Source organism: Cyanistes caeruleus, chromosome 28, assembly GCF_971803275.1.
Source record: "Cyanistes caeruleus chromosome 28, bCyaCae1.hap1.1, whole genome shotgun sequence".
NCBI lineage: Eukaryota > Metazoa > Chordata > Aves > Passeriformes > Paridae > Cyanistes > Cyanistes caeruleus.
Window position 1 is genome coordinate 3,931,922 of NC_141728.1, and position 21,916 is coordinate 3,953,837.

At 44.3% G+C, this 21,916-nt stretch overlaps 2 protein-coding genes and 1 long non-coding RNA gene across 5 annotated transcripts in view; 1 reads left to right on the forward strand and 2 right to left on the reverse strand.

Annotated features, from left to right (window-relative positions):
• Window positions 1-1,766, reverse strand: part of LOC147649057 (uncharacterized) — a 400,363-nt gene extending 398,597 nt beyond the window's left edge. For all 3 annotated transcript variants that reach the window (XM_086865011.1, XM_086865010.1, XM_086865012.1), the window contains exon 1: window positions 1,163-1,766. In XM_086865011.1, the coding sequence (XP_086721137.1) occupies window positions 1,163-1,676 (514 nt within the window). In that variant the 5' untranslated portion in view covers window positions 1,677-1,766. The remainder of the gene's footprint in view (window positions 1-1,162) is intronic.
• The window catches only part of LOC147649065 (uncharacterized), a 257,416-nt gene that overhangs the window by 196,869 nt on the left and 38,631 nt on the right, over window positions 1-21,916 (reverse strand). The window lies entirely within an intron of this gene.
• Window positions 1-21,916, forward strand: part of LOC147649071 (uncharacterized) — a 64,382-nt gene that overhangs the window by 10,284 nt on the left and 32,182 nt on the right. The window lies entirely within an intron of this gene.

The window sequence follows — 21,916 nt, forward strand, 5'->3', positions numbered from 1 at the left end:
AAGCTGCTTCTATAGGTTGAGTTAGAAGATACCAATATAACCTGATAGATCTGTATCACCAGATATCAATAGAACCTGAATCATAACTTCATGGATCTATTTAACCTGATATAGATGTCTTTCTATGCATTGTGGTGGCTAGTATATGGTTAACTGATTGCTCAGTGCTGGAGACCCAGGGAAAAAAATGAAAATCTCACCAGGTGGTCAGTTTCAGAGAGAGGTAAGTATAGTACTAATGAAAAATTAGCAAACATCAAGCCAATTAGCCACAAAATAAAGCAATTAGACCGGTTAGGACCAGACAGACCAAGGAACACCATAGCTGTGCATGCTCTGAAGACAAAAGTTGAAAAGTTCAGATGCAAAGACGACTTTGGAAGCCTTCGTCAAAGACCCCCAACGACCCCCAAATTGGGGAGGCACAAGCACTGTGATAAAGAACTATCTATAGCCATGAGATTATACTATGTAAATTAATTCCAGAGTGTATAATATACAGTGTCTATTAGTTCCATATGTTATAATGACATAGTAACACCAAGCAATAATTTCTAAATATATACCACAGCAATTGACAAAGGTGGATGAATGAGGAGAAATCCTCCTCACCTCCAGCACTGAAATAAACAACTCTACACACACGGGTGTATGGGATTTTATTCACTTTGCAACAAGCAGCTCCCTGTCTACTGAGCTCTCCCCTATCCGTTCAAGCCTTGGCAGGAGGCAGCTGCCAGAAACCCAAGTGCCGGCTCTTCTCCCCTCTGCTCCAAATGGGACAGGAGGCTCCCTCTCCCGCTGGGGCTGAGCACGCCCAAGCCCTCGGCTCAGCCGCACTCCCGGAGAGCTCCCCGAGCGTCCCAGGGCCGCGCAATGAGCAGCGCCAGCCACGGCACAGGGCCGGGCCGGCTGCCGGCCGAGCGGGCCAGCGTGTGGCGAGCGCAGGCGCGGCGGGACTGTCCCGCAGCCCCCGGCAGCCCGGCACAGCTCCCGGGCCCTGCCGGCACAGCTGCCTTGCCCAAGGACAGCCCCTGTGCCGGCCGGGGCAGCAGCGCTGAGCAGCCCCAGCACGGGCAGGGGCCGCTCCTGCCCGGCCGGGCAGCGCCCACGGCCAAAGCCCACGCCTCCCTCCGCGCCCGCAGCTCCCACCCCGTCTCACCGGCTCTGGGCGGCTGCCCGCTGGGGAAGGCGGGCAGCGACCGGTCCGTGGGGAGCCGCTGGAGGCGGCTGGGCTGGCGGCTCCGCACCTCCAGCCCCGCCGCCAGTCTCTGCCTGTTGGCCCTGGTCAGGCGTTTGATGCGGAGCAGGAGCTCGGGGCGGTCGCGGCGGAAGTTTGGGTTCATAAAGTGCAGCCGAGCCCCGGCATCGCCCGGCACAGCTGAGCCAAGCCATGCCGGCACCTTTTGGAAGCCGTAGAGGTTGAGCTGGCGCACGAAACTGCCAAAGTGCGTGGCTTTGAAGGAGTCCGGGGCCGCCCCCGCCCCCTGGCCGCCCCCTCCGTGAGCGCCGGCCGGGCTGAGCAGCTCCCGCTCGAAGAGGAAGCGGTCGATGAGCAAGCCCTGGGCCTGGCTGTCCCAGCGCACGGAGCGGACGCGGGGGCTGTTCACCAGGCGCCACAGCTTGGCGGGGAAGGTGCTGGCATTGAGTCCGGCGGGCAGCGGCAGCTCCGCCATGGCACCGATCTGTCTCCGACTGGCGCCGCAACGGCCGCGGCGCAACGGCCTGAGGGGGGCGCTGCGTTCGGCCCCGCGCGCGCCCGGCGCGGCCCCGGCGCGGGCCGGACTCGGCGAGGACGAGCGGGGCCTGAGGGGAGATAAGGCCAGGTAAGAGCAGGTGAAAAATGCATGTGGGAAACGAGAAATTACATAGGAATTCCACTAATTGACAAAGATTGTTACTGCAATAAATGGAATTGATTTTTGCTAACTAAATTGCACCTGTTATTCAAGTTATTTTTAGAAACAAATGTCAGGAAAATTAATCCACAAACGCCAGAAGTTTATGTCCAAAAAGGAGACAGAGGAGTCCTTTTTTCTTTATTCCAATACATATTTGACCCAATGACCCAACACCTGTGCGCTGCACTGCGGCATTTTTGACCCAATCACTTACTACTACCCAAAAACCCCTCGGAGAAGAACATGAAGAAGAAAGGAGAAGGACAAGAGACAACACCCTAAATCCTGCATCTTGTCTCCTGTTCTCTAAACTACTTTTTCACCCAGTGATTTAAGAACCTTTCTAATCTACACACTTACACTTTTCCTATCTAACTTTAACATTTGTTTTCACGTATCACCATGAAAACATGCTCATTTCATAATAACAATTCATAACAATTTCATGTTATATGAAATTCAGTGTTTCTTTGAATCCTAGAACTAAGTATTAGAAACAAGGGCACACACTCTGTATCTCAGACTCCAACATCTGCCCCTCTCTTTTTTTCAAAAAAACAATAAAAAAAATCAACCCAAATCTTTTCTTGGATTACTTTTCAAGAAGGGTTATTTTTCTTTCACTCATGCTTTAACAAATGAGGCTTTACAATATTAATTTTCCCACTCTTTCACTTGAAACCCAAAGTCCATTGCTCTTGCATGTGGGATCCAAGCTGTTCAGCTGTCAGCTGTGTCTTGATACAGTTCACATCTGCGTGCTCGCTCTTCTGCTCTTTGGGCTGTCTGCTTGTCTCTGCAGCTGAGGAGTTTCCATGTTCTTCGCTAGGAAGTTACTTCTGCTTTGAACCTGTGAATGCACAAACATAGACTTTCCTCCAAATTATTAATTGAAATGAATTTTTAATCTTGCTTCTGAACTTTTGACTGGAACCAAAGAATTCTCTCTCAACTTTGCTTGAGTACTGTTAGAACAATACCTGATAATTGATGGAATTGGCTTTGTAACAGACTTGTTTAAAAAGGACTGTTCAAGAATTATTTGTAATAGATATAAGATGTTTACACTTTTTCTAAAAATTTAAGATACATAAGGTTTTTATACTTCTGAGGCATAGCCTTGGTCCCCCCCCCTTTTTTTTTTGTTTTGTTATTAAGCAAGGTATTTGCGTTTTTTTGTTATGACAATGAAAAACCATCAAATTAAAACACTTGCACATGTATACACATAAGAAATAACACCTTTACAGAAATGAAAAACTTATTAAGAAGATGCATAATTAATATCATGCTATATTAAACTTATCTGAATAATTTGTAATAGGAATTGCTGAATATACGAAATATATACTCTCATCCCAGAGTCTGCCACAGCTGATAAATCAATGGAAGATTGGAAAATCATGTCTTGATAACAATTTTCCAAGCTCACTGTAAAATCCAGCTGCTATATTAATTCATTAATTGCCAAGTCAAATTGACCTGAATATTGTTTTGATGCAGAAAACTTCTGGGTTTATTGGTAAATTCTTTATCCAGCTAATGTGAGGGCTTGGCCAGAGCCTTAGGCCTCATCTGGAAAGATGTCTCCTAAGTCATTTTCAAAGCAAGGGGTTTAAGAATAGCAGCCATAAGATGCTTAAAACACTGTAAACTTTTAAAAGGCATTTGTATAAAACAAATGATCAGATGTCTTAGGTAATTGACTAATTCAACCATTCAGCAGTTAATTTAATCTGAAGTTTCTTTCATAACACTTAACTTTCAACCATGACACTGTTAGCGTTCAGGATCACACATAACCACAGAATGTTTATATGAAGGTTCTTTATTGAAGAGCTCTGGGTGTCAGGGGTACACATACCCAAATCTGACCCGATTTGGTTTGGAGTTGAACATGTTTTATACACTTTCATTATAAAACTTATATATTAATTATTAAAATTACATTATTCTATTGTATGCATTGTTTTTATCCAAGCATGGATTTCTTGTGATTCCCCCTAGATCCCTAACATTGTTCCTCATGTTCTTTAAACAATAATTATATCTAATCACATCTAACAATTGTATCATTTATCATCTACTGACTACACAGGTGCAGTTTGACCTGATCTTTAGCAAGCACAAGGCCTAACATTTCTCAGGGCCTACTTTTCCCAGGGCTTTCCAAACCTAACTTTCTTTCTAAGTCTCCAACTTTTCTAAGATTTTAGAACCTTTTACTATCATTCCCCCCTTTGAAAGCATTTTCACTTCACTATAAGTGCAAATGTTTTCACTTGATAGAGTCCTTTGTTTCTGAGTTGATACTTGGTGTTCTTCGAATCCTTGATTGATGTAAACGCTGTCCTGGATGTTGTCACGAACTGGAGAACCAGAAGATGGTGGGTGTGGGTCTCGTGTCAGTGCCTTTATTATTTTCTGATTCCAGGATGTTGTCTTCTGTATTTATCCTTTTAAAATGCTGTAAACTAACCAAATTGCTAAAAATACAATTAGTAAGATTATCACACTCTCAATGATAGATTTAATGCATGAACTCACATTCCACCCTAACCCTTTGAAGATTTTGCCTAACCAACTTGTAGTCAAATCCTTTTGTTCTTCCTGTGCTCCATGCTCTATTTGTTGCAACTGACTGATGTCATATTCTACATCTTCAGTTACATTTGGGATGTGGATGCAGCAATGATCAATCTATCCCTTAAAAAAAACCCACACAATCCATGTTCTTTCAGGAGTAGCAAATCTAAGGCAAATCGATTTTGTAGTCATTTTTGTGGTGGCTTGTAATTGTACATTTAGTTCTTTAAATCTTTCCCAGGTGACTTTTGCTAGTCTATTTACCTGACCTGTTTCTCTATTCTGATAATTTGCTATAGGACCGAGCAAAGACTCTAGGGCCCACCTAAATCTCACTTCACTAGATGGTTCTTGCTAAGTGTCATCTTGATTCTATTCCTATCTTAATCCTTCCTAGCTTTGCCTGTGTCTAGCCACTGAGTTGATTTTGCCATTGTTAGCATCCGTACCGAGATTAATTTTTGCTTTAGCAATTTTACCAATGCCTCTGCACCCCAAGGACATTTGTTCTGTTTAATTTGTAGAACTTCTCTCATTATCAAGGAGGTTAACACTATTTGTCTTTATGCAGTTACATACCACTCTTCTAAATCCTTTTGTGCATTTAGCAAATGTCCCAATTTCTCATCTTCTATTGAATATTTTGGTTTTGGAGGCAAATTAAATTGAGATACATTCATCTTTAAAGGTATCAATGCCATTGTTGTTTGCACTTCTCGAGCAATCTGTCGGGCTGTCCAGTCTGCTTTTTGATTTCCCTTTAGTCAATTCTAGTGTTCTGGTTAAGGCAACCAGTTCTGCCCTCTGGGCAGATGTATTTGCTGATAATGCTTTTGCCTCCACTATTGTACTGACTGTTGTTACCGCATATCCAGTGTATCTGGTCCCATTCTCCACCAAGCTGCTTCCATCTGTGAATAACTCCCACTCTGCTTGCTCCAGTGGGTTGTCTTTCAGGTCTTCTCTTGCAGAATAGCTGTACTCTATTACTTCTACACAGTCATGCTCTAATGGGCCTTCTTCAGTTGTGGTACCTAGGAACAAAGCTGGATTCAAGAGGTTAGTTGTCTTTAGTGTGACATCATCCTGCTCAGTCAGGATTACCTGGAATTTCATCATCCTGCTTGGAGATAGCCAATGGCTCCCCTTTTGTTCTAAAACAGTGCTCACCATGTGTGGCACACAGACATCTATGTGTCTACCCATCGTGAGTTTCCTAGTTTCTTGTGTCAGCATCACGGTGGCTGCAACTGCCCACAGGCACGAAGGCCATCCAGCACTCACGTGGTCAAGTTGTTTGGAGAAGGAGCTTACCAGCCTTTTCCAGCTTCCCAAACCTTGGGTCAGCACTCCCTGTGCTAGGTGTAGTCTTTCATGCACAAACAGCTGAAAATCTTTGGATAGGTCAGGCAGTCCTAATGCCAGAGCTGTTGTCAATGCCTCCTTCAGTTTGAGGAAGGTCTCCTTCTGTGGTTTGCCCCAGGTAAACGGCTGTGTCTTGTGGGCTTCATTCAGGGGTTTTGCAGTTAGTCCATAGTCCATGATCCACGGCACCACTCTACCATCTCAAGGAAAACTTGTATCTCAGGTAGGTTCTGCGATTCTGGAATGGCACAAATAGCTTGAATATGATCAGTACCCAGCTTTCATTGCCCTTGTGAGATTTCACATCTCAGGTACATCACAGTTTGTCGGGCAAATTGTACCTTTTCTTTAGACACCTTATAACTTCCCATTCCCAGCTGATTTAAAATTTCAATTGTTACCTTTCTGCAGGTTGTCTTTTCCTCTGTAGCTATCAGTATATCATCAACATACTGTCACAGCAGGTATTGCTCCCTCGGAACTTGCCCATTCTCAGTCCAAATCTCCACCTCTTTAACCAGCTGGCTTCCAAATAGGGTTGGACTGCTCTTGTATCCTTGTGGGAGTCGTGTCCAGGTGAGCTGGGTTTTCCATCCATTGTCTGGATTTTCCCACTCAAAGGCAAACAGTTTCCTACTTTCTTTGTCAAGGGGTATGCAGAAAAAGGCATCTTTTAAATCAATTACAATAAACCATTTCTATTTCTCTTTCACAGATGTTAACAACGTATAAGGATTAGCTACCACTGAGTAAATATCTTTAGTTATTCCAATTATCGCTCTCAAATCCTGTACTAGTCTGTACTCACCATTTGGTTTCTTCACTGGAAATATTTGTGTATTAAATTCTGATTCACGTATTTTAAAATTTGGTACTTCAAAAACTTATCAATAATCTTTACTATTCCTTGTCTTCTTGCCTTTATAGAATATTCTTTAACTTGTACAGCTTTTGCTCCTTCTTTTAATTCCACATGTACTGGTTGTGCCAATTTAGATTTTCCTGGTATGTCTGTTTCCCATACAGAGGGAATTACTGCATCCTCTATTCCCGAGGGATAGCAGGGACTAGTTTTTTTTATCATTAAAATTTGTCCTGTCCTCGATTCAGGTATTTTCATTAAAAGTTCGCTGTTCTCAAAAGTTATTACTGCATCAAGTTTTGCTAATAAATCTTGTCCTTCAAAGTGGAATTGGACACTCAGACATATATGAAAATTCATGTGTTGAAACTTTGTTTGCAAAACAGAAATCCAGGGGTTGCAGGAATGGTCGATTCTCCTCTTTCCCTGTGGCTCTAACTATTGTTGCTGTTTTGTCTTCAATTTGCCCTTTTAGATCATTTAGCACAGAATATGTAGCCCCTGTATCCACCAGAAATTTTACTTCTTTATCTTCCAATTCTATAGTTACTAAAGGTTCCTGTATTGGTTTTTGTTCCAATTCTAGTCAGCTGCTGTACTCCCCCAGCACCATTAATTTCAAAGTGTCTTGATTCTGGTTGAACTGATTGCCCTGGTTAAACCAATTTGGGCATTCATTTTTCCAGTGCCCCTCTTGTCTGCAATAAGCACATTGATTTAACCCTAATCTTGGCAAAACCCATCTCCCTCGTCCTCTGCCAAGTCTGCCCCTCCCCAGTCCACAACCAGCTCTGCCACGTCCTCTGAAACCTGGATTCTCTCTTCCTTGGATCACTGCCAAAAGATTTTGCTGCTGCTTTTTACTAGCTTCTTTTTCTCTTTTATTGTATACTTTCCAAGCCACTTCAAGAAATTTATTCAAATTCCTTAAGTCCTCTCCATCTAACTTCTGCAATTTTCCCCTAATATCATCCTGTGACTGCCCAAGAAAAATGAACACAAGCTGAACTTTCGCTTGTTCTGTTTCTAATTGAAGATCTGTATACTTTCTCACTGCCTCCTTAAGCCTTTCCAAAAATGCTGCAGGGGATTCTTTCTTTTCCTGTCTTACCTCATACAATTTAGACCAATTCATAGCCTTAGGTACAGCATTCCCAACCCCTATCTGGAGCCACTCTTGATATCTCTTCAGCCTCCGCATGTCCCCAAAGGCATTGGGATCCCACCCTGGATCCTCGGTCAGAAAGTTCTCATCTATAGTCCTTGTCACCACCCCAATTCTGAGATCTTCTCTCACCTTCTCCTTGGCTGCTCTAAGCACCATCTCTTTCTCAGCAGAGTCCATTAAATTATCCAATATTACTTGAATATCTTCCCAATCTGGATTCTGAGTTTTCATAATCATTTTTACCACCCCTGCTACTTTATCAGGATTTTCTCTAGAAGTTCCAGCTGGCTGTTTCCAAATTATCAAGTCTGCAGGGGAGAAAGGCACTTTTACAAACACCAGCCCCTCTACTCCTACTCCTTGTCTCAAGGGGGCAATCACAGTCCGCCTTTGTCTGCCCAAATCTTTTCCCGTTCTGCCCAGAACCGGAGCAAGCTTTGACCGAGTCCGATGGGACACCGGTGTCACTGATCTATTATCATCACCCCCGCTACTGCTATCCTCCTCCCCAGCATTTTTCACATTTCCTTGTATCACAGTTAGATCTTGATCATCTCCCAGAGAAGAAGGATCAGGTGAAGGTGGTAGAGGAGGATAAAGAGGGAAAGGTGAAGTGGGGTTAGGCGAGATAGGGTTGGGTGAAATAGGATTGGGTGAAGTGGGGGCAGACAAAACAGAATCGGGTTCTTTTGGTTCTGCTGAAACCACTTGTAAATCAACATCCATCTCTTTCCCCCGACAAAAACTTTCTTTTAATGCCAAGTGCTCTAAAAAACTTTTTGTCCTTTTACACAAACCTCACATTTATCACTCACACATGCTTTAACTGCCATCAATCCACACTCAGCCTGCCATTCTGGCTTGTCTCTCAAATAGAAAAACAAATCAACATATGGAACTTCATCCCACTTTCCCTCTCACTTACAGAACAACATCAACTGTAAAATGGTGTTACACTGCAAAGATCCATTTCTTGGCCACTTTTCCCCACTGTCCAGGTCATATCCTGGCCACCATGTATTACAATAATCAATCAACTTTACGTAAATCTTGCCCAAAGTTTCCCTGTTTCCAATGTGCCAATAAGCACCCCAAAGGAGAAGTACGTGCTATAGGGGCATGGCCACCTCAAATCCCTTTAAGCTTCTCCATGTTACAGTTACAATACACCACACACCACTGCTGCCGAACCTGCAACGCTTTCGCACTTGTCTGACAGACGGCGCCTGGGCAATACCAGGAATTCCTCCAGCCCAACCCTGCGGAGATTTCGCTGCGTCTTATCGGCAGGCACCAGAGCAGACCGAAAAGCACCTCACCTCTCTCAGAGGGACGTTGTGAGCAGAGGAGACGCTCACGGCCGGATGGGCTCCCCGAGAATCCCTCGGTGCCGGCTGGAGCGTGATCGGGTCATGAACTCGCTCAGCAGCACTCACAGGGTCCCATCTGGGTCACCAAAATGTCAGCGTTCAGGAACACACATAATCACAGATTGATTATATGCAGGTGCTTTATTGAAGTGTGTGGGAACTAGGGGTATCAGCAACCCAAATCTAGCTCCATCATCTTTGTCCAAAGTGCACATATTTATACAATTTCAGCTGTAGCAGTAATCACTATAACAACCTTATCAATATTGCTTCATTAATATTGCATCATTAACTTGATTGATATTGCTTCATGAGAGTTAGCTCATCATTGTACGAACATGTACGAATCTTATCTCTGGGTGGGTATCTTGGAGACCCCAAGCACCAGTTCCTGTTACCGTAAACATTCCAGCTTGCTAGACCATCCCTAATACCAAACATTCTTGTGGCCTAATTCTACATGATTTTCAGAAACATTATTCAGAAACATTTAACCCCACAGTAACAGAAGGACAAAGGATCCAGTGTGACACTGCAGGGCCCAAAGAACCAAGGATCCACTGTGGTTCCACGGAGTGTCATGGAGCCGTGGAGACCATTGTGACACTGCAGGGCCTCATGGAACCATTCTGACACCAAGCTGGCTGGGAGTGTGGATGTGCTGGAGGGCAGGAGGGCTCTGCAGAGGCACCTGGACAGGCTGGATGCAGGGCCCAAAGCCAACAAGGTGAGGTTGAACAAGACCAAGTGCCGGCTCCTGCACTTTGGCCACAACAAGGCCTGCAGTGCTCCAGGCTGGGGACAGAGTGGCTGGACAGTGGCCAGGCAGAAAGGGAGCTGGGGCACTGATGGACAGCAGGCTGGACATGAGGCAGCAGTGTGCCCAGGTGGCCAAGAAGGCCAATGGCCCCTGGCCTGGATCAGGAATGGTGTGGCCAGCAGGAGCAGGGCAGGGATTCTTCCCCTGTGCTGGGCACTGCTGAGGCCACACCTCGAGTGCTGTGTCCAGTGCTGGGCCCCCAATTGAGGAAGGCCATGGAGGGGCTGGAGCGTGTCCAGAGAAGGGCAACAAGGCTGCTGAGGGGTCTGGAGCACAAGTCCTGTCAGGAGTGGCTGAGTGTGGTGGGTTTTAGCTCCAGCTAAAATCTCCAGAGTACTTCCTTCTTTCTTGCTGTGAGATATGGAATAGAAGGGCAAATCAGGCTTAAAATTGAATAGGAATAAAGAAACTTTATGAACAGGACTACAAGAATAAGAAACAAGAACAAAACCTCCAGAAACCTTTCCTCCCCCCTGTTGTGGTTTCAAAGCAGTAACTAAAAAATTACTAGAAGACTTACTTAATTTTTTGCTGTGGATATGGCTTAGAGGAAGAGCAAAACTGGCTTAAAACCTAAAAAGGACTAAAGAAAGTTTATTAACAAAACGACAAGAATAAGAACACTAGAATAAACTTCCAGAAAACTTTTTTTATCCCCTACTACCCACCATTCCCTTGTTCACATGACAACATAGAGACAAAAAACTTTGGAACTTTGGTGTTCAAAACAGTCCCAATTCCTGCTAGAGTCTTTTCATCAGTCTTTGTAGAGAAACAGAAGTCTTCTTCTGCAAATCTATGCAGTTTTCCACAAGAAAGCTATTTCTGTTATAGTTTTCTATTTTTCTGATGCCAGATGCCTGGAAATCTGTCATCAGTTCACTCCTCCCATTTCACATCACTCTGAGGTGTGTATGGGTCAATGAGTCTAGGGATGTCATTTTTAAGGATGAGTTATTCAACGGCAAAAGTTCTCTTCTTCTGTTTCTGTGAGCTTCCCTGGAAAGCAGTTTTCTCATTGGCTCTTAAGGCCTCAAATCTTCAGCTATTACTTTATCTCACTCTGTTCCAGTACCTCACTGTATCACAATTACTCCACCTTTTGCTCAAAATCCAAACTTTGAACACTCCATTCCTCTCTACATACTCTGTCACGAATTAAGGGAGCTTGTTACAAGACTCTATTGGCCATCTCCATAGCTTTGACAGAAAAATATTTCAGCTTATAAAGCATCTCCTTATTCTCTACCTTTTCTGAAGCTTCTTTTCTTTACTGTCTCTGATAGTTTATAAAGTTTCTTTACATGTTGATTACTCTCTTTTTCTCTCTCTGGATAAAAAGATTAATCTGAAAGTCTCATCTGGGTAAAGAAAGGGTTAAAATCTTGCCCAGGCTTTTGTAGATGGTTCTGTGATCTCTGCCGGAGCAGTGGCTGGAGCTGTCTGCGATGGAAGATTCTTCATGGCTGTTCTGGAGAGTGTGGTCCCGGTCTCAGCCTGCCGCAGGTCAAGAGCTTTTTCCTTTCTTTACTTGGCAGTCTCTGGTGAATTTTGTCATGGCAAAAACTGCAGCCGAGCCAGGGAGCGGCCTGGCCCGGCCAGAGCCCGGGGCAAGCCCCGCAGGCCCCATCTCCCGGCCGGGAGCCGCGGCAGGCCCAGCCCAGCCCCTGCCCGGCCGCATGGGCTGGGCCGGGGACGGGAGCCAGCTGGAGCTCAGTTACCTTTCACAGCCAGGAAACAAAGAGAACAAGAGAGCTCTGACTTTGCATCTTAAGGAGGTGCTCACAGGTTGACTTAAATTTTTAATGGTCAAACCTGCTGTCAATTCTTAGAAATGACCGATAATTGGACAGGAGAAAAGACTCCCATCAGCCGCCAGCAGCTTCAACTTCCTTAGCTCCCAAAACCACCTTAAAGGTAAAGCCACCCCATGACAAAATAACAATCACTATTTTTTTGTGCAACTTATAGAAAACCAAAACTGCAGAGATTATAACAAACAATAGAACCTACAGTGAAATCAAGGGTGTCACAGACTGCATTCACTTCTATCCACAAGTAGGTGTTCATCAGCGTTCTGTCACAGCTGTTTCAGTTGTAGTCATCTTCATCTCTTCAGGAAAATAACTATGCAGTTTAAACAAATGTCTTCAATAAAACATGAAGCAATTTAAATTTTAAACTTGTTAAAAATTAATTATGATAAAAATAAGTAACAAAACAACATCAAAAAATACCAAAATTATAACTTAAGCTAAAAACACTCAAATTTAAACATAGTGAAATTTAACTTTGATTAATCTTACTAACACTTAATCTATATTAGATGAAAATATGACTTAATCTTACTCTGTTATTATAAAAAAAAAAGACAACTAAAAGTTTGGTATACACTTCTTTGAACACAATATAACAGGAACATTGATTCACTATAGAGATTATAGGGATGCAACAAATTTATCACCATTCTATGTTATCTGGTTTTGAGAATAACCCATAATAATTGCAGATGTTCTTAAAAACATCCATTTGTAACAAGAATTTGCTTGGTACATGCTTAAATTTGTTAGGATTTTTAGAGTGCAGTTTTACTAGAAAAAAAATACAACACTACAGATTTGGCAAGTTGCTATTCAGCTTTTGTAGTACTTTTCAGAAACATTAAGTCTAACTTTTTAACTAAAATCCAAAATCTAAATTGGTATATATGCTGTTATACATGTTTGTTTTTTTAATAACAAAAAGACTCACATTAAAATTTCTTTATTAAAATTGTCAAAAAACTAAGCAAATGGGTAATATATGGTTAACATAACTTTGAGATTACTGAAGCTGTATTGTACTAAATCCACAATACACTTACTGAAATGAAAGGAAAGGTTAAAAATGAAAGAAACCTGTCATTCAATCCTTTTTCTGTAGGGTTAATCATATGATCTTTCAACTCAATTTTCAAAAAATGCATCTTGCAGAAATTAACTGTAACTACAGTAATAATACTTGATCACTCCATATCATACAATGTTACATTATCAGTAGATGTATAGAGAAGATAACATTTTCAAAACTTTCATGTATTGGGAATACTGAAACAGAAGAAAAATATTTTAGATTTTTTGGGATGCATAAATATCATAATTTTCTATGTTATTCTGTAAAAAAAAAAAACTAGCAGATATCATTAGAAATACAACATCCATATATATTCTATTCTGCAACACTTTTTAAACTTTTTGATCCATTTTTGAAGGCACTTCATTAGGGGCTTCTTTCTGAAGCTTAACTGACTGCAATCATTTGCAGATTAGCCAGTAATGCATCTTACAATGCTTTTGATTTTTGCCTTTCGGCTATTTTTCTGAAGCCATTCCAGAGATGCTGGACTTTGTATTGCCCTGTCCCGTAACCCCGAGCCCATGTCTGTGGGAGGATTTGTAGAGTGAAAGAACTGTGCATGAGCAGGGCTGTGCTCCAAAGGCTCTTGGCTTTGTGTGGTATCCAGTGAAACCATCTGCTGCGGTGGAGCTGTTGTTTTTCCCAGCTGTTGTTGCTGTGCTGCAGCTGTATTGCAAAGGCAATTCAATTTGAAAAGCGGCGCTGCAGCGCCTGGGGGCGGTGCCGCAGGCGGGGTCTGGAGCTGCGGCGGTGGTTGCGTCACTGCTGACGTCACTTTGACTGACAGCTGTGGCTGCAGGCCCAGCCCTGGCAGGCGGGGCGCAGGGGCCGCCGTGCCCGTGGAGGTCCCGGACCGCTCTGGGTCGGGCCGAACCCTCCCGAACCCTCCCGGGGGGGACAGGGCTGTCCCCTCCACCCCCCTGGGGCCGGAAAGGGACTCGGCTGCCGGCACGCAGGCGGCCAAGGAAGTTTCCCCTCCCTCTTCTGCCTGCAGCAGCGCACCGAGCGCTGGAACAGCTCCGAGAGAGCTCAGACACTCTTGCAAAAGCTCCAAGGCCCCTTTTTGCAGATTCTGCCCGCGTTTTAGAATCGCCTCCTCGTCTCTGTATAGTTGTTTCTCTGGGCTTTCAACAGGCTGAGACATTCCCTGTGCTACGGTGGAATTCAGGAAGGCTGCCACAGACTTTACAGCGTGCGGGAACAAGGATTCCGCATCTGACTGGGACAAACCCTTCTGTTTTTCTGGAGCCATCATGTCCCTTGCCTGAGTTCCAGAGTCCCATTTACTGGCCATGACTTCATAAGTCACTGCAGAAGCCATTAGAAGTTCAGTCGCTGCCTGGTCTCTCAGAGTGGTTTTTTCATACATTCTCACGTTTATCTTCTCCCACAGGCTTGGGGTAAAAATTTTCTGTGAATCCACGTTAGGGAATTCTGCCCGTACCCAGGATAGAAGGCTTTTAAGCTCCTCCATGGATACAGAGATCGGGTGCTCCTTTACCGTAGCTTCCAAGACAGCCAAAACCTCCCCCTCAGGTTTGGACATGTTTCCCATATTTTTGCTCCATTTTGACGGCTTACCTGACCTGAGGGTCAGCTTTCTCTGAGCTCCTCTATCCGTGATCCGTTCCACAGCTCACAGACGTCTGGCTTGGCTTGTCCGCTCTCACCAGCACCGGGATTACCGAGATCTTCTTTTTCCCCTTTCCAGGGAGTTTTCCAGCTTTCCGCTGTCTTCTTTTTGGTTTTGGTTTTTTTGTATTTTGTTTTTTTTTCCTCAACAGGAGCCTTCAGTTCAAAGTGCCCCAAGTTTGGGAGCCATTTGTATCGTTAAGGACTTTTGGATTAGGTTCTTTTTCCCTCTGAACTGAAGATTGATGAGAGGGAGGCAGTTTTCTCTTGTTCGGGCTCAGTTGTTCATTCTTTTCTTATCAGCATTGCAAGGTACAAGGAGCTATGTGCACGATGATAGAAAAGGGTAAAATAGCTAACAAAGATCCTCTTCAGGTCTTTTATATGTCCATTTACCCAATTAACAGATGCCAACTCAATTATTTTTCTTAGTGACCCAATGATCCAACACCTGTGCGCTGCACTACGGCATTTTTGACCCAATCACTTACTACTACCCAAAAACCCTTAAGAGAAGAACATGAAGAAGAAAGAAGAAGGACAAGAGACAACACCCTAAATCTTCCATCTTGTCTCCTGTTCTCTAAACTACTTTTTCACCCAGTGATTTAAGAACCTTTCTAATCTACACACTTATACTTTTCCTATCTAACTTTAACATTTGTTTTCATGTATCACCATGAAAACATGCTCATGAATTTCATGTTATATGAAATTCAGTGTTTCTTGGAATCCTAGACCTAAGTATTAAAAACAAGGGCACACAATCTCTATCTCAGACTCAAACAGCAGAGTTCACAAAATTATCGTCCAACTGGGGCCAAAGTACCAAGGATCCACTGTGACTCCACGGAGTGTCATGGAACCGTGGAGACCATTGTGACACTGCAGGGCCTCATGGAACCATTCTGACACCAAGCTGGCTGGGAGTGTGGATGTGCTGGAGGGCAGGAGGGCTCTGCACAGGGAGCTGGACAGGCTGGATGCAGGGCCCAAAGCCAACAAGGTGAGGTTGAACAAGACCAAGTGCCGGCTCCTGCACTTTGGCCACAACAAGGCCTGCAGTGCTCCAGGCTGGGGCCAGAGTGGCTGGACAGCGGCCAGGCAGAAAGGGAGCTGGGGCACTGATGGCCAGCAGGCTGGCCATGAGGCAGCAGTGTGCCCAGGTGGCCAAGAAGGCCAATGGCCCCTGGCTTGGATCAGGAATGGTGTGGCCAGCAGGAGCAGGGCAGGGATTCTTCCCCTGTGCTGGGCACTGCTGAGGCCACACCTCGAGTGCTGTGTCCAGTCCTGGGCCCCCAATTGAGGAAGGCCATGGAGGGGCTGGAGCGTGTCCAGAGAAGGGCAACAAGGCTGCTGAGGGGTCTGGAGCACAAGTCCTGTGAGGAGTGGCTGAGGGTGGTGGGTTTAGCTCTAGCTAAAATCTCCAGAGTACTTCCTTCTTTCTTGCTGTGAGATATGGATTAAGAGAAGGCAAAACACGCTTAAATTTAAAAGGAATAAAGAAACTTTATGATCAGTCTACAAGAATAAGAAAGAAGAATAAAATCTCCAGAAACCTTTCCACCCCCTACCCAATTTTACCTTTCCCAAGTGACACAGCAGAGACAAAACCTGGGATGTTAAAGCAGTGCCACCTATACAATAGTCTTTTCATCAGTCTGTGCTGGGAGAGGAGTTTTCTCTTGTCATGCCATGGAGAGTTCTCCACAAGAAGCAGTTTTCTCGTTGGTTTTCATTTCTACAAATGTCAGTCACCCAGGCACAAACTCTGCCCTCTCCTCCCATTTTCACACCACTTAGAGGTGTGTTCATGGGCCATGAGATCAAGGGGTTTTATTTTAAGGATGAGTTATTCAAAGGCAAAGGTTCTCTTCATCTCTGAGAATAGAGATTTTCTTCTTCTCCCCCTGGGGCCAAAGGGTCTTCATCAGCTCTCATCTCCCTCTCTCTCTGTTCAAGCTCTCATGGGATCACAGCTACTCCACCATCTGCTTGGCTTCATCACTGGATACCTTTGTTATAAATGCAACGGCAGATTAAAGATTAACAAAGATAAATTTATTATAAATTAATAAAGCAACGAACAGCGAGGAAAAACCATAATAAATGGACAGCGCAGCGCTGGGTGGACAGGGTCTATACGCAAGGTATAGGTGTTCCCAAATCCACGTCTGAGGGTTCTCTGGCCTGGGTTTTTATAGGGATTTTATGTCCCCAGGCTAGAATTCCAACCAGTTTCCATTCACCAAGTGTCCCTGATTGTCGGGGGAATGGATTTCCTGGCCTAGAACATTGAGTCAGTAAGTGTCCGGGCAGAGTCTCCTCAAATGCAAAGTGAGTCTGTATGTATTTTAACATATTTCATCACAGCAGGATTGAGAGATCCGGGCTAGCGCCGATGGATATCTCGGAGGAGTAGTCTCTTCTTTGTCTTTCTTGATTGAGTTTCTGTAGTATGGGTTTGGCGGGTGTGGTGTTCGATTCCGGCAACGACCATCTTCCTGGGGCTTGTCCCTTTTGTCTTGCTTGATGGTCTCCGGCCGAAATCGGCTGGGCGTTGCCTTTCTCTGGAGGTAGACTTTCAGGCTAGTTCTTTTGTTTTTATGATGGCCTGTGTCCTGTCCTTTCCTCCGAGTTGATGAGTCTGCTGAAGCTTGTTATCTGGGGGGGGGTTCTTTTGCAATCCGTGACTTTGGAAAAGGAATTCTACCTCGACCTGGAGGAGAATTCCTTATTCCATATTTTCATTAGTTATAATTACACATACTTTATTTAAACCTCTTATTCCGAATTTTTATTTACCCAATTCTTTATTACACCTTTGCCCAGATCTACAGCTTGAATGCTTCCGTCCCTCAATATTCTTTCATGAATTAAAGGAGTTATTTTTCAGAACATAATTATTTCTCTTCATGGCCTTACCTAAAGAATATTTCAACTTATTAGAGCATCTCCTCATTCTCCTTTCATCTGAGGCTTGATTCCTTCTTTTACTGACCTTGATGTTTCACATTGTCTTTTTCCGTGTCACTTGGTTCTTTTCTTTTCCTGGAGAGAGGATTAAAGTCTGCAGGTCTCCTGTGTGTAGTGCAAGGGTTAAATGTGTCCCAAGCCATGGCAGGCAGGAACTCCCCACAGCCTCTCTCAGAGGAATCACTGCTGTGGGTGTTTCCCACTTCTTTCCCTAAATGCTAAACTACCACACCCTTTGACCATAACATAATTCTCATAACTCACAGCTATCAAGGCCTTATTTAACACCAATTAAGTTGCTCCAGTATCAACCAAGAATTCTACTTCTTGTTCTTTTTTCCCTAGTTTCATTTTTATAACCAGAGGGTCTGTTGGGGTGGACTCCCTGAGTCCCCTTCAGTCATCTTGTGGATGTGTGATTGCAACCACCCCTCCTTTCCCTTGTTTCTTTTGGCCATCTCGCTTCCACTTTGGACACTCATTTTTCCAGTGATCAAATTCTCCACAGTTCACACATTGGTCTCTACCCAGTCGAGACGGGCCTCGTTTGGGTGGTCCTTGTCCATCCCTTCCTTTCCCTTTTCCTTCCTCCTGTACCACTGCTACTAGCTTCTTCATTTCTTGCTTATATCCCTCTTCTCAATTGCTGAAAACTCTCCATGCCTCTTCCAATAAGGCTGTTATAAATGCAACGGCAGATTAAAGATTAACAAAGATTAATTTATTATAAATTAATAAAGCAACAAACAGCGAGGAAAAAACCACAATAAATGGACAGCGCAGCGCTGGGTGGACAGGGTCTATACGCAAGGTATAGGTGTTCCCAAATCCACGTCTGAGGGTTCTCTGGCCTGGGTTTTTATAGGGATTTTATGTCCCCAGGCTAGAATTCCAACCAGTTTCCATTCACCAAATGTCCCTGATTGTCTGGTGAATGGATTTCCTGGCCTAGAACATTGAGTCAGTAAGTGTCCGGGCAGAGTCTCCTCAAATGCAAAGTGAGTCTGTATGTATTTTAACATATTTCATCACAGCAGAATCGAGGGATCCGGGCTAGCACCGATGGATATCTCGGAGGAGTAGTCTCTTCTTTGTCTTTCTTGATTGAGTTTCTGTAGTATGGGTTTGGCGGGTGTGGTGTTCGATTCTGGCAACGACCATCTTCCTGGGGCTCGTCCCTTTTGTCTTGCTTGATGGTCTTCGGCCGAAATCGGCCGGGCGTTGCCTTTCTCTGGAGGTAGACTTTTAGGCTGTTTCTTTTGTTTCTATGATGGCCTGTGTCCTGTCCTTTCCTCCGCGTTGATGAGTCTGCTGAAACCTGTTATCTGGGGGGGTTCTTTTGCAATTCGTGATTTTTGGAAGAGGAATTCTACCTCGACCGGGAGGAGAATTCCTTATTCCATACTTTCATTTAGTTATAATTATACATACTTTATTTAAACTTCTTATTTCCGAATTTTTATTTACCCAATTCTTTATTACAGTCCCCCACCTAATAATTTGAACACATTAAAAATTCGTGTTTTCATACTTTTTCAGAGGAATATCAGGTTAAATAATGTCGTTTTCCTCTTGGTCTAACTCTTCTATATTTTCTGCGGACAACATATGTTTATTTTCAAATTCTCTCAATGCCTTAACCGCATTTCTATTCTCTTTTTCTTCTTCTAACTTCATGATTTTTGAAAGAAGGGTAGTGTTTCCTTGTGCCTTTTCTGGGTCTATTGGGAGAGAGGCAATCTGCATTCCTTGAACGACAGAATGTATCAGTCTGATTAGACAAGGAATTAGGCAGGGTAGGAAGATGACTCCGGCAATAGAACATCCTATAAAGAATACTAGCTTTTTCCACCATGCCCCTTGCCCAAAAATTTGATCCCACCAAGAGGCTTGTAAAATCGAATTCCACTTCTGGACGGGTACATGGGCTACTTTCTTTATTTCAGCAGCTAGACCCTTTATAGTTTCTCCGAAGTCATCTATCTCCATGCAACACTCTGACTCGTTATATCTGCCACACACTCCTCCCTCCTCAGCTAGCAAATAGTCGAGAGCGAGTCTGTTTTGGTAGACAAAGGCTCTCATCTGAGAATGTTGTTTTGCTAGGAGTTCCAGGGCTTCTGAAGTGTGGTTTGAAACAACTTCTACCACAGCCTGTAACCTAATGAGCCGATTGAGGAGGTAGATTGGGGTCCTGTATCCCCAACTGCCATCATTTGCTCATGTTGCCGGTCCATAATATTGTATGATTCTTTCGGCAGGCCATTCCTCCCCCTTCCACTGGTGGTTACCTCCGGCTATTGGTAGTTCCCGTTTCAATTCCCTCTTTTGTCGGGCTAGGGTTTCAAAGAGGGGAGCACCTAAAGACCTGCTTTCATCTTTAGGTAGTGTAAAGAAGAAAGGCCGAATTATTCCGAGTGTGCATGACCCTTTCCAATTTCTGGGCAATTCACTGTATGCTTTCTTTCCGCATATCCAGTAAATCCCATCCGGTGCCTTCCAATCTCTGTTAAGTTTTGCCGGGTCCTCCCAATATTCCCTCAGGCCGAGAAAGGCATGGAAGGGATTCGCCCCGTCCTGTTTGTTCCAACATAAACCAATTAGATCTATCCATTCGCAATTATTTTCCCGAGATTGGCTCCAATAGCCCTCGGGTGATTCCGGCTGCCAAATTTTTGTCTTTTTATCTGAATTTACCGAGAGAGTTTTTACACACGGGGTGTAACCAACTAGCTCGGTGAATTCCCTTCCTTCCCGACTGACACAAAAGGTTCCAATGATTCTTTTATCAATCACCCACCCCTCTGGTCGCCAGGTTGTTTTGGATAATTTTAATCCCGTCCACTTAAGTAATTGTTCTGGGGTCAATCCTTCTCCCTTCCATGGCCATCTTTCGGCTGATTTCAGGCCACCACATATCCAACAATTAGTCAATCTCAATTCGGTAGCTATTTCCTGCATCAGATCTATGAATAGATTCTGATTAGGGCTAGGTAGCTTCCAATTATCGTATTGTTTTTCTAGTTGTTCGTATTGCTCACTGAGAGAGTTTAACCTCTCTTGTTCGAGTCTTTTTTTCTTATTTTCCATTTCCTGCCTTTTTAGTTCAAGAGTCAATTGTTTTATTTTATTTTCAGGGTCTGAACCATCCTCATCTTTTGCGAAACAGATCACCTGATCAAACTGCAGACACACTCTATCATCGTCATTTTTCAGTAAATCCAAAACTATCGGTTCATTACTGAATGACACTTTCGTTTCATGTTTCAGGTTCTTCCCTTCCCAGTACAATTTCCCCCCCATGGCACAATATTTTAAGTTTGCTTTATTGTAACACAAGGGGTTGACTCTGTGGTACGCAATGAACGTCGACTGTTTCTTTCCTCCAATCCAGACAGTTTTATTACACTGCCCGCAGACCGAGATTGGGGAAACACCTCCTATTTCTCTTTTATTTCGTAAGTGGGTCGCTTGGACCTCTTTTTCCCCTGTGTTATGGGGTTGCCTTTTTCCAGTACCTATCCCCGGGATGGAGCACCAAATTTTTCTTTCCAGCTTACACAGGTCCATTTGGGTACCGTTTGCCCAACATTCTCCTGCATGCAATTCCGGAGGGCAGGCGATCCATGGCTCGGTTCGCGAGGCAGTTTGGCACTGCTCACACTTCCCCAGGGAGGTCGTCCCCGGAGGCGCCTCGGGGCCCGTTCTCTCGGTCCAGCACATGGCTAGGTTCAGGATCGTCAGGATTCCCCACAATCGCATCCCTCTGCCATTCCCTCCGCCCGTACAAGAACATACGGCGGGGATAACCATCTTCTCGGCAGCAAGGACTGTCTTCAGGGGCCCTTGACGTTCTGATGGCAAACCTCCTTTTAAAGGTTGCCCACCGAGATGCCTTGATCGTGCCGCTCCTGCACGGTACCTTTACGTTTCGGCGGCACTCTATTATTAGAGGTTCCACTTTACAGTCCAAATGGCCTCGTAATCCTTTTTGAAAAAATCGGAACCACTCAGGAGAGTCGAGTTCCAAGATACCCACCCGGGTAGCAAGTGCTAGGAAAAGGTTGGTCTGTTCTAATTCCTCTTTGTAACACGCGGCACACAACCCTCTCGGTTTTTGCCCTCCCAAACAATGAGTCACCCACGTTTGTTTACAATATGCACACTTAAAATGTACAAAAGGAAAACAATAACATTCAAAATTGGTGCAACTTATCCTGTCTTCGTTGCTCATTTGTTGTTCCGCTGAAGCCTGATTTTCAATTCTCCCGGAGGGGTTGCAATTTTCCACTCGGGGGAGTCACGAACCGAAACTTTCTTCACTCGGGAAGAGTGTGTCCA